Consider the following 10,940-nt stretch of genomic DNA (forward strand, 5'->3'; position numbering starts at 1 on the left):
GAGGGGCAGAGGAGCTCGGGCTTCCTCAGGAAAGCGTTTGGGGAATTTGCAGCTGGTGGCCAGAAGCTGACAGAGCTGCCAAAAGGGGCAGTGACAGGAGCTCAGAGGGCAGCGGTGATTTTTCCACGGTGCACACAGCAGCAGTTTGATGGAATAACACAATGGTTTGGCATGGAAGGGACATTAAACTCATCTCATTCCACCCCCTGCCATGGGCAGGGACACCTTCCACTAGCCCAGGTTGCTCCAAGCCCCATCCAACCTGGCCTTGGACACTTCCAGGGATGGGGCAGCCACAGGTTCTCTGGACAACCTGTACCAGGGCCTCACCACCATCATAGTCATGAATTCCTTCCCAATATCGGATCTAACTCTGCCCTCTGTCGATGGGAAGCCATTCCCCCTTGTCCTGTCACTCCATCCCTTATCCACAGTCCCTCTCCAGCTCTCCTGGAGCCCCTTTAGGCAGTGGAAGGGGCTCTGAGGTCTCCCGGGAACTTTCTCTTGTCCAGGTGAACCCCCCCAGCTCTCCCAGCCTGGCTCCAGAGCAGAGGGGCTCCAGCCCTTGGAGCATCTCCATGGCCTCCTCTGGACTCTCTCCAGCAGCTCCACATCCTTCCCGTGCAGAGGAGTTTCATGTAACCCAAGGACGGAGAAGAGAAATCATGGAATTGCTGAATCCCTCTCCACAGGAATGCCAGAGAGCGTGGGACAGGCAGCTCCAGCCCCAACTGTTGTGGCACTAATGTGTTATGCCACATTACCAACAACAAACTGGGAATGGCAGTGTCCAACCATGCAGCTTTGTTGCCTTCCTGAAGCCCTTTCCATATCCAACACAGGCAGAGAAATCCCTGGAAGAAAGAAAAAAATTCCTGAAAGATCCCAGAATCCCAGAATCACTGATATTGGAAAAGACCTCCAAGACCATCAAGTCTAACCTTTGACCCATCACCACCTTCTCAACCAGACCAGAGCACTGAGTGCCACATCCAGCTGTGTCTTGAACACTTCTGGATCTTTCCAAATGCCTGGTGGTCTCCACTCTTAACCCCTCGGAGCAGGCACAGCCACCAGCTGCCAGAGGAGCACGGGGCAAGTGATACGAGTTCCTTGGCCAAGCTGTCAGCTTGCCTTGGGTGAGGGAGTGCCCTGTGCAGCATGGAGCTGGTCCCATCCCCATCCTACGTGGAACAACCCTGGGGATGGTCTGGATGCCAGCTATGACAGTCCTGTACCCTTCTTCACTGCCAGTGGGCTCTGAGGCACAGCGATCCCAGAGCATCGGGAAGGAAAGGGCTGATCCTGAGACTGCCTTTGGGGAATCCTGACCACACTCCGCTCCGTGCCCCTTCCCGGGAAAGCGAGCAGAGCTGGCACTCGGACCACAGCCCTGCCCAGCCCGCGGGGCAGCGAAGCAGAGGTGATTCGGGCGGCTGCTGCACGGCGCATTGCTTCCCGCGGCTCGGCCGGCGCTGCCCTGTCAGGAAGTCACGCCGAGGGCGCAGGGGCAGTGCCCGGGAGCCCGCCCCGGGGTGTCCGTCGGTCCCGACCGCGTGGATCCAACCGCGGGCTGCGGGAGCGCCATCGGCGGCTGGAACACCCCCCCAGGCACCGGGGGCTCATCCGGCCCGAGGCAGGGGGAGATCAGGTGCCGGAGAGAGCTGAGAACTTGGAGTGCCTGGCCCTGCCTCATCCCTGGTTTTGGCAGCGGTTAGAGGAAGCAGACGTGAGGGAAGGAAACATTTCTGAGCCGGCTGGTGAGTCACTGGAAAAACTCACCCTTGATCCCGCTGTCCCCCAAAGTGAGGGGGGCTTGGTGCAGGTGCTGGAGGAGAGTTTCTCCCCGGGAGGGTGGTGCAGCCCCGCGACACAGAGAGGTAGGGAGGGATCCATCCTTGGAGGATTTTGGGATGTAGCCAAAAAAAGCTGTGGCTGATCGGGGCTGGTGCCGGCACAGACCTGCCAGAAGCAGGAGGCTGTACTGGGGACCCTCAAGACCCCCCACCACTACACAGCTGAGTCAGCACATTTTCAGGAGCCGTTAATCTCTGCTTGCTGCCTTTTTTGCAATCTGGTGACCAGATTCTCCTGTCAGCAGTGCCTGGTGCTGACAGGGACCTGTAGGGACCCTCAGAGGTCATTTTCCACCATCCCCTTGGGGGCTGGTGATGAATCAAACTACTGGCTGAGAAGAGGGAAACCATGAAGCCCTCTGTTGCAATTTCCTGCCCCAGATTAGAGAGGAACAAGCAGAGCTGGGGTTCTCCCTTCCCATGGTCAGACTGACACATCTGGCTTCCCTGTCCGTAACTTGGCATTTCTAGTTTCTCCCGATTCCACGGCATTCCCTGGTCACTTAGGAGCAGGAGCCTGCAACAAGGCAGCCCAGGCAGGACAGTGCAGAGCCTCAGGAGCCACCCTGCTTTTGAGGTGGGATGGGACCAGTACCACTGGCTCCCTGCCACAGAGAGGGTGGCACAGGTGTAGCTCCTGGGTGTTGGCTGCTGGTCTGAGTGTTGCCTCGAGTCACATAGCCAGTCAGGTAGCCCTCAGTAGCCAGGTGGGTGCCCATGGGGTGTGCAGAAGCAATGAGGGCAGTGCCATGTCCCCGAGGGGTGGCTCTGCAGGGCAGAACGTGCCCGAGCCAGGATGGGAGTCCTGCAAGTCCCCTCACTTGCTGTTCACTGTTCCCCCTCATTTTCAGGTTGTTCACCATGAGTGTGGCTGTTCTGCTCCTCCTGGGGCTGGGGCTGTTGGGGGCAGAAGGCAGAAGAAACAGGTGTTACTTCAACCGCACCCAGGAGCGCTGTGTGTGCTACAACCTGACCGAGGAGACCGCGGGCAGCCTCATCCAGTGCCTCGCTGCAACCGTGGTGGAGTTTCGGGGGGGAGAGCTGGAGAAATACATAGCCTTCCCCATCAGGGACCTGGATGACTCTACCATTGAGACTCTGGGCTCCCTCATCATCCAGAAAGTAATTATTGCTGATGTGCTGGTGCCTGAGATCCTCCTGGCCCGTGTGCTGAGGTTTTTCTCCTACACCCACGTGAAGGAGCTGGCGTTTGACAGCTGTGTTTTCCAGGGCACGGGTGACTGGCATGGAATGGATGACCAGAGCTTGCCCATATTGTCCCTGAGCTTCAACAACGTGACATCTGCCCCGCTGATGGGCAATGAACAGGCCTTCTCCAGCCTGAGCACGTGGCTGGAGACACTGCAGGAGCTGGCTGTCACCAGCTCCAGTGTCACCAGCCTGCCCTGTGCCATTGGAAAGGTGTTCGGAGCTCTGCACACCCTGGACCTGGCACAAAACAGCCTCGGGGATGGGAGCCTGACACCTGCCTTCTGCCAGGGAGCTTTCCCTCAGCTCCAGGTGCTGAGTCTGCAGCACAACAACCTGACGTCCTACCACAGTGTGTGTGAGGGTGTGCAGCTGCTGCAGGGGCTCCAGAATCTCAATCTCAGCCAGAACAAGCTCATGGCAGACCCATCCTCCTCCTGCCAGTGGCCAGCATCCCTCCGGGTCTTTAACCTGTCCCACACTGGCTTGGAGGTAGTGCTGACACCTCTGCCTCCCAACCTGGAGGTGCTGGACATGAGCCACAACCACCTCCGTGCCGTGGACATCTCCCTCAGCTCCCTGAAGAAGCTCTTCCTGAGCCAAAACCTGCTGCAGGCCGTCCCCTCCCTCAGGAATTACCCCGTGCTGGACACCCTCCACCTGGACAACAACTCCATCGCGGAGCTGCCCTGGGATGAGGTGACGCTCCTGGGGCGCCTGCAGGACGTGACTGCGGCCAACAACCCCTTCAACTGCTCGTGCTCTGGGGCTGGGGGGCTGCAGGCACTGGCAGCTATGGGGCACCTGGGGCAGGGCTGGCCACAGGACTACACGTGCCAGTCCCCGCCGCGGCTACCAGGGTGGCGGGTGGTGGGTGCGGTGTCGGTGCTGCGGTGTCACCGCGCCGCCGTTGGGTCGCCCCGCTCTGCGTGGCCCTGGCCCTGCTGGGCCTGGCAGGGGCCCTCTGCCTGCTCAGGGCCAGGCCCTGCCGCAGGGTGAGATGTCGGAGCCTTCCCAGCAGTGCTTCCACACAGGAGCTCCAAGGGAAGGCTCACAGGCCCCCCAAGTGAGGGGCTCTCTCGGTGTCCCCAGCCCGGGCTGCCCTGGGCAATGTTATCCCACTGTGCCTTTGCCCAGCCAGGTTTTGGGGCACCCCTCACTCAAAGCCCCGTGCCATGCTCTGTCCCAGGGCTGTACCCTCCCTTGTGGCCAGCTCCAGCTCCCCAAGCCCAAACATGCCCCCATTGCCCCTGCGATGTCACCTGCCCCGGATAAGAAGAATTCAGCTCCATCATATTCCCACTGGTGGCACTCAGATGCCCCAAAACTCTCTGGGGTCTGGTGTTCCCTGCCCAGACCCCCACAACACCTTGTAGCCCCCCTTCCAGCCATCCTTGGAGCCTCTGTGGCCCCTCTGCTGGTCCTCCATCTCCTCACCTGGGGCTGTGCCTGGGCCAGGATGTTTGGTCTGTGAGGATGCTGCTTTGCTGCTCTTCAGCACAAGAGAAAACCCACAAAGACAGAAAAATAACTAAATTAAACACCCCCATACACAAATGCCAACGAGGAGGAGCAGCCAAGACCCGAGCTCCAGAGGCACCGATGGACACATCCCTCTGGTGTGACCTTGAGGACGTTCAACCAGAAACTTTTTGTGAAAAGAGGAAAATGGGCTTATTCTGGTTTATGCAGAGAATACCTCGTAGTAAAGAGAAAATTGATTATGGGGTGCTGAGGGAGAGCAGAGGAATACAGGACAATGGGGAATGCTTATGGGAAGGATCAAAAGGAAGGGGTGAGTGGGGAAGGGAAAGGCATGGGAAAATGGGGACTGGGGGAATCATAGAATCACAGGATCTTTTGGGTTGGAAGGGACATTAAAGGTCATCTCATTCAACCCTCTGCCATGGGCAGGGTCACCTTCCACTAGCCCAGGTTGCTTCAAGCCCCGTCCAGCCTGGCCTAGGACACTCCAGGGATGGGGCAGCCACAGCTTCTCTGGGCAGCCTGTGCCAGGGCCTCCCTACCCTCACAGAGAAGAATTCCTTCCCAATATCTCATCTAACCCTGCCCTCTGACAGTATGAAGCCATTCCCCCTTGTCCTGTCCCTCCAGGCCCTTGTTAAAAGAAGGGACTGGTTGCAGGTTGGCAGAGCTCACCTGGCCAAGCCCTGCTCTTCATCCCCTTGACCTGTCCTGCCTTCTCATTAGGGTCCTGGCTATTTTCTGGGGTGAAGTTCTTGGGTATTTTCTGTGTCCCTCCCTCTCTGCTCTGTTTGTGCACAGGTATGTATATGTGACCTGTGAGCAAACACGGGCTGGGCTGGCTGGGAATGGAGGAAAACCAGAATGTGGGAAGACCCAAGGCTGGAGCAGGAGGGTGGCTGCACAGGGCCTGGGGTGCAGGCACCCACAGTATTATCCTGCTGTGGCTTTGCCCAGCCAGGTTCTGGGGAACCCCTCAAAGCCCCATGCCATGCTCTGTCCCAGGGCTGCACCCTCCCAGGGGGGTTTTCCCTATGGTCAACTCCAACTGCCCAACTGCCCAAGTCCCAACATGCCCCCAATACCGCTCCTGATGGAGCTCCCAGTGCTGCCTGTTCCATCTGTGTCCACCTGGCACCACCCTCACACCTGAGGCACAGGTGAGGGGGGTTTTGGGGAGGCAGGGCACTGGTTGTCTTCTACATGGGGAATGGTGGCGAATGGAGGGATCCGTGTGCATCTCCTCATCGTGCCTGGTCCTGTCCAAAAGCAGGGGTGGGGCTGTCCTGGGACCTCTCTCCTGTCTCCCACCATCTGTGTTTCCACAGACCCCGGAGACCCTCAGCTTTGGCGTTTCCTTCTGTGCTCTCTTGCTGTGACTCATCTCCAGTAAATGTGTTTCTGTGGTTTGTGGTCTCTTCCCATGCCTAGAAAACCTTCATGACAGCCCAAGGTTCCTCATCTCCCATCCATGACTTGCAGAGATGTCCCTCTTGGAATCAGGAGCACACCAATGGTGTGAGTGGCTCCAGGCACCCACTTGCCTCCCATGGTGCTGCTGATTCCTTGGCCAGCAGGGCTCAGCCTCTGGAACACGGTGCCTCTGGGCTGGGTCTACCTCTGCCCATATGGCTGTGCCTGACTCCCATCAATAATGCAGGAGAACAGGATACCACCTTGTGTAACCCCATCCCCTGCCCTGGCCAAAACAGCAGCTGCTGCTGCTCCTGCTGAGGTGCCCATGGACGCTGGGGAGGTGAGTGCCATGGTGGGGGACATGCCAGGGCAGTTTGGAGGGATCTGTCCCCTGATTTTGGTGTGGTGTGGCCGGGGGCTGCCCAGCTCCCTGGGGGCTCATCCAGTGCCTGGTGGGTGCTGAGTGCATGGGGCAGGACCCGGCTCATTCCCCCTCTGTCCTGGGGCAGGACCCGGCTCATTTCCCCTCCATCCCAGGGCAGGACCTGGATCATTCCCCCTCCATCCTGGGGCAGGACCCGGCTCATTCCCCCTCCATCCCAGGGCAGGGCCTGGATCATTCCCCCTCCATCCTGGGGCAGGGCCCAGCTCATTCCCCCTCCATCCCAGGGCAGGATCTGGATCATTCCCCTCTATCCCAGCAGGCCGAGCAGGATGTCAGCGTGCGAGCGGCCGTGGGACTCCACCAGGCAGCAGGTAGAGCTCAGGACATGCCAGAGCCTTCACCTGGACCCCCACAGCAGAGAACAGGGGACCAGGGTGGCAACCACAGCCGTGGTGGCACTGGAACCACTGGCCACGCTGGTGGGCCTGGCCTGGGCTGATGGGGAGGGAGTGTCCTCCCCACCCTGGTGACTCTGAGCCATAGTGGGAGGGCTCAGGAATGATGTGAACCCCCCCAGACAGCAAGGGGAGCAGGACAGAGTGTGGGCAGATAGGGGTAATGCCCACCCCACCCCACACTCAGTGTTTTCAGGGCCGGGGGAGAGCTGGGCAGATGGCATTGAGGACACCCTGCAGCTCCTCTTCGCTGGGAAGGAGCCCCAGGTGAGAGTGGCAGGGACAGGGACATCCCTCAGGGACAGGGACATCCAGGGTATGAGGGGCCCTGGGGGACCAGGTGGGAGCAGGGGCTCTGTCCCACCACCTGCCTCTCCTGGGACCCTGGTGGCTGCTGAGGATTTGGGCAGGTCCTGTCTTACACCCCTGGGGGCTCCTGGGGGTTCCCACACAGCAGGGGAAGGGAGGGGATCTCCCCTCATCCCTGCCTGTGCCAGGCCCTCTGTGCCACCCCTGCCATCTCCCTCCCAGTGTGCCCAGTTCCTCCTTTACCTTGCACTGGTCGTGCTGGGATGGGGGAAAGCTGAACATTATCCCTTGTGCCAGGAGAGCAGCTTGGCTGTCGATGGAGTTTTCCACCTGGATGCAGGACAGGTACTGTGAGCCCCAAGTCCTTCTGTGCCAGGGACGTGCTGGCCCAAGCCACGGGCTGGGACACCCAGGGGCACTGCCAGCTCCTCGGGGGTCACAGGCACTGCTGGGACACGGGGCTGGGTCCCATGGAGGGCTCTGTGGGTGTTTCTCATCCCTTCCCTGTTCCCTCTCGGTGTGGTGCCATGCCACGCCATCCATGCCGTGCTGTGTGTCCACACCATGCCATCCATACTGGGACACCTGTGCTGGGATACCTGTGCCTCATCATGTGTTGCCCTGCCCTGATCCATGCCAATGCCCTCTGTGCCATGCCATCCCTGCTCTCCTGGATACGTCTCTCCTGCCAGGAGAAGGTCCTGGAGTTGGCAAGACCCCAGCTGGCCCTGGTTCCCCTTGGCTACAGCGTGTCCCTGCTGCTGTGGGACCCCCACGGCCCTGGGACACAGCTGCCCTTCCAGAGTGTCATCTGGCAGGTGAGGGCACAGGGGAGAGGTGACAGGGAGGGGTGACAGCACAGCCGTGCTGGGCTCCTGGGTCACCCAATGGGCCCCGATCCCGCCTGCTGTGAGACCAACAGCTCCCAGCTTGTCCCCAGGTGATTGACACCATCTTCCAAGAACTGGAGGCCTTGGGGGATGACACACGGAGCCTGCAGACAGTCAGCCTGGTCCAGGTATGGCAGGAGCAAGGCAGGATGTCATGGAATGAGGGTCCCATTTCCCCTCTGCAGCTGCCCAGACCCTGCTGTGCCAAGGGCATGTATTACACTATATATATTATATATTATAGGATTTATTACATACTGGCATCCAGTACCCTCATCCTGAGGGTGACCAGGAGCTGGAGATCTTTGAATCCCAGGTTTTCTCACCTCTTTCCAGGACCTGCCAGGTGTGGGAAGCCTTGGCTGCCCACGGAGCGTCTCCCAGGTTCCAGCAGCCTAGTGGGATAAGGGGAGACCTCAAACCCCTTCCTGCCCATCTCATGGCTGGGCTTTTCCTGCCAGTCACTGATCCCTGTGAAGGTCACTCTGTGTGACCTTGATTGGCACAGGAGTGATGCCAGCTCCTGCCACCCTGCTGGGCCCTGCCCTTTGGCTCTGGGATGCTGCCAGGGACCTGCCAAGCTCCACACAGGGCATTCCCAGGGCTCTGCCCTTCCCTGGCCCCAGGGATGAAAAATCTGGGAGTGACCCCAGGATCAGCCCTTCTCAGCCCTCACCTGTGCACAGCCACAAGCAGCCCAGGCCCCTGGGGAGTGCTGGATGCCAGCAGCCCCCTTTTCCTGCCCCCCTGCCTTTACACAGCCCCCCTTTCCAGGTCAGTACCCACGACAAAGCCTGGGACCTGCTCCATCCTGATGGCCGAGCCCTGCAAGTGATGGATGTCACACCCCTGGGCCTGTAGGTACCTGGTGCCCCGTGGCTGGGCAGGTGCTCCTGGGGGGCTGGAACCCCAATGTCGAGGGTAGGGCTGGGCAGGGAACACAATGCCCAGGGAGCACATATCCCCCAGGGCATGCAGGGGGTGGGTGCCCATGGCCCTCCTCGCTCACTCTTGTCCTCTCTGCTTCCAGGATGGTGGAGGAGGCCACGGAAATCGCCGTGCCCGATGCCCAAGCTGCCATCAGTGCCTATGCCAGGGGGCTGGGTGCCATCCCAGCGCTGTCCCAGGGGTGTGCACGGCAGCCCCTCGCAGATGGGCACCCGGTGCAGGGGTGAGGGCAGGGAAGGATTGGGCTGTGGGGCGCTGGGGTGGCTCTGGAAGCTCTGCTCCCACACTGGGCTCTCCCCAGGGCCGGCAGCCTCTTCACTCTCACCGTGGAGCGGGAGCTGGAGGGTGGCAGGTGCCAGCGCTCGGCCCTCAGGATCCTGGTGTCCCCGGGGGCCACGGGGCCCTGCCCCAGGCTGTACGTACCAGGGCTGAGCCATGCCCCCCCTCCAGCTCCCCGTGTGCCTGCTCCAGGCTGCAGGGATTCTGTACCCAGAGGTGAAGCAGGAGAGACCCTGATACCCCACAGGGAGCCCGTGGCTGGGAGCCAAAGGGGTTGTCACCTCCCCTTGGGGATGTGGGCTCCCTCCCAGTGTGACCAACTCATCCTTGGGCTCCTGTGGGTCGGGGCTCAGCCTGCCTGGCACGTGGATGCCAGTGCCATCCCAGGGTGCCTCTCACTCCACGTGCAGGGAACCTGACACGGGCTGCCAGCCCTGGATTGTGGAGCGGCTGCTGGAGGGGAACAGCCTGACCTTCCTGCTGCTGTGTGTGTCACTGCCAGGTAGTCCCTGGGACAGGGACACACTTCGGGGTGCCCCCTCCCTGATGTTTCCCCCCATCCTGCCCCATGCCTGGCACTCAGTCCCGGGAACACTCGCAGTCATTGGAAGCCGGACACCGGCTCCACTCATCCCCATCGTACCAGAACCTCCCGTGCTGGTGTCCCCCCACGGCCCCTACCCAGGGCTTGCTGCTCTCCCAGACACCTCCAGGGAGGAGATCCTGGGAGCCCTGGGGCTGGCTGAGAGGGTGAAGGGGCTGGCCAAGACCATCTCTGCCACGCTCTGGGACCCTGCGGAGGAGATCACGGCGCGCCGGAGGGAGATCCGAGGGTTGCGGGTGGAGCTCCTGGCTGGAACTGCCCTCCCAGAGCAGAGGACAGCTGTGGCCCAGCTGCGGAGAGCCCTGAGGGAGCTGCAGGTGGGGGAACACCCCTGGATCCATGTGGGACCAGGATGGCACCGATTCCCCTGCTCGGGTGAGGTCTGGGCTCCATCCTGGTGCCAAGGCCCTTGTCAGGCACTGAGGGCTGGGGCTGGGGCTGCCCAGGGGGTGAGATGGAGGGGTGGGATGTGTCCCAGGAGCTGTGCCAGGCCTGGAGGTCTGCAGCATCCCAGTGAGGACCCCCAGCCCCCTTTTCCAGGTGCTGAAGAGTCAAAGGTGGGAGAAGAAGCAGGCGGCGGCTGAGGTGCTCCAGTCTAGTGAGATGCATCAGCCCAGTGCCAAGGTGGGCAGAGGTCAGGCCAGGCCCCCTCACCCAGGGACAGCCCAGGTGCAGGAGAAGCCCTGAATCATGGCTGTGTCCCTGTAACATCTTGTCCTGCTCCCACAGGACCATGTCTCTGCAGGGAATACAGCACCAGGCCAGCCTGGGACCCAGACCAGTGCCACCCTGGAGCCAGCAGGTCCGGAGCACGGGGCCAGACACGCATCCCACACCTGGGTAGCGGATATGTGGGCACGAAGCATGGCTCTACAGGGTGGGAAAGGCCTCCCCCCTCCATTTGAGTGGCTTTCTTCAGCTTCCACATCACACTCATCCTCCTCCCCTGTCCCCATGCAGGACGAGGTGACAGCGGGAGCAGCCAGGGAGGGGACAGCAGAGCTCCAGCCAGTGCAGGGCAGGAGCTGCTGGAGGAGCTGTCCCAAAGTGAAATGCCACAGCCACGGCCACGGCCTAGGGGTGACACGGTGAGTGGGAGCTCAC

At 60.9% G+C, this 10,940-nt stretch overlaps 2 protein-coding genes across 2 annotated transcripts in view; one reads left to right on the plus strand and one right to left on the minus strand.

Moving 5' to 3' along the window:
- TMCO6 (transmembrane and coiled-coil domains 6) overlaps positions 1-2,575 on the minus strand; it is a 10,075-nt gene extending 7,500 nt beyond the window's left edge. The window contains exon 1 of the mRNA XM_029960197.1: positions 2,452-2,575. Coding sequence (XP_029816057.1) covers positions 2,452-2,575 — 124 coding nt within the window. The remainder of the gene's footprint in view (positions 1-2,451) is intronic.
- On the plus strand, positions 1,661-10,523 carry LOC115307529. Its single transcript, XM_029960198.1, is given in 14 exon segments — positions 1,661-1,760; positions 2,708-3,977; positions 3,980-4,060; positions 6,671-6,722; positions 7,003-7,073; positions 7,338-7,460; positions 7,808-7,933; positions 8,056-8,133; positions 8,780-8,862; positions 9,036-9,176; positions 9,255-9,368; positions 9,643-9,734; positions 9,936-10,153; positions 10,377-10,523. Coding segments are annotated over 13 exon segments (2,586 nt in total). The 5' UTR covers positions 1,661-1,760; positions 2,708-2,717.
- The last annotated feature ends 417 nt before the right edge of the window (positions 10,524-10,940 follow it).

Source organism: Manacus vitellinus, unplaced genomic scaffold (assembly GCF_001715985.3).
Source record: "Manacus vitellinus isolate BGI_N305 unplaced genomic scaffold, ASM171598v3 scaffold_25_pilon, whole genome shotgun sequence".
NCBI classification, from domain to species: domain Eukaryota; kingdom Metazoa; phylum Chordata; class Aves; order Passeriformes; family Pipridae; genus Manacus; species Manacus vitellinus.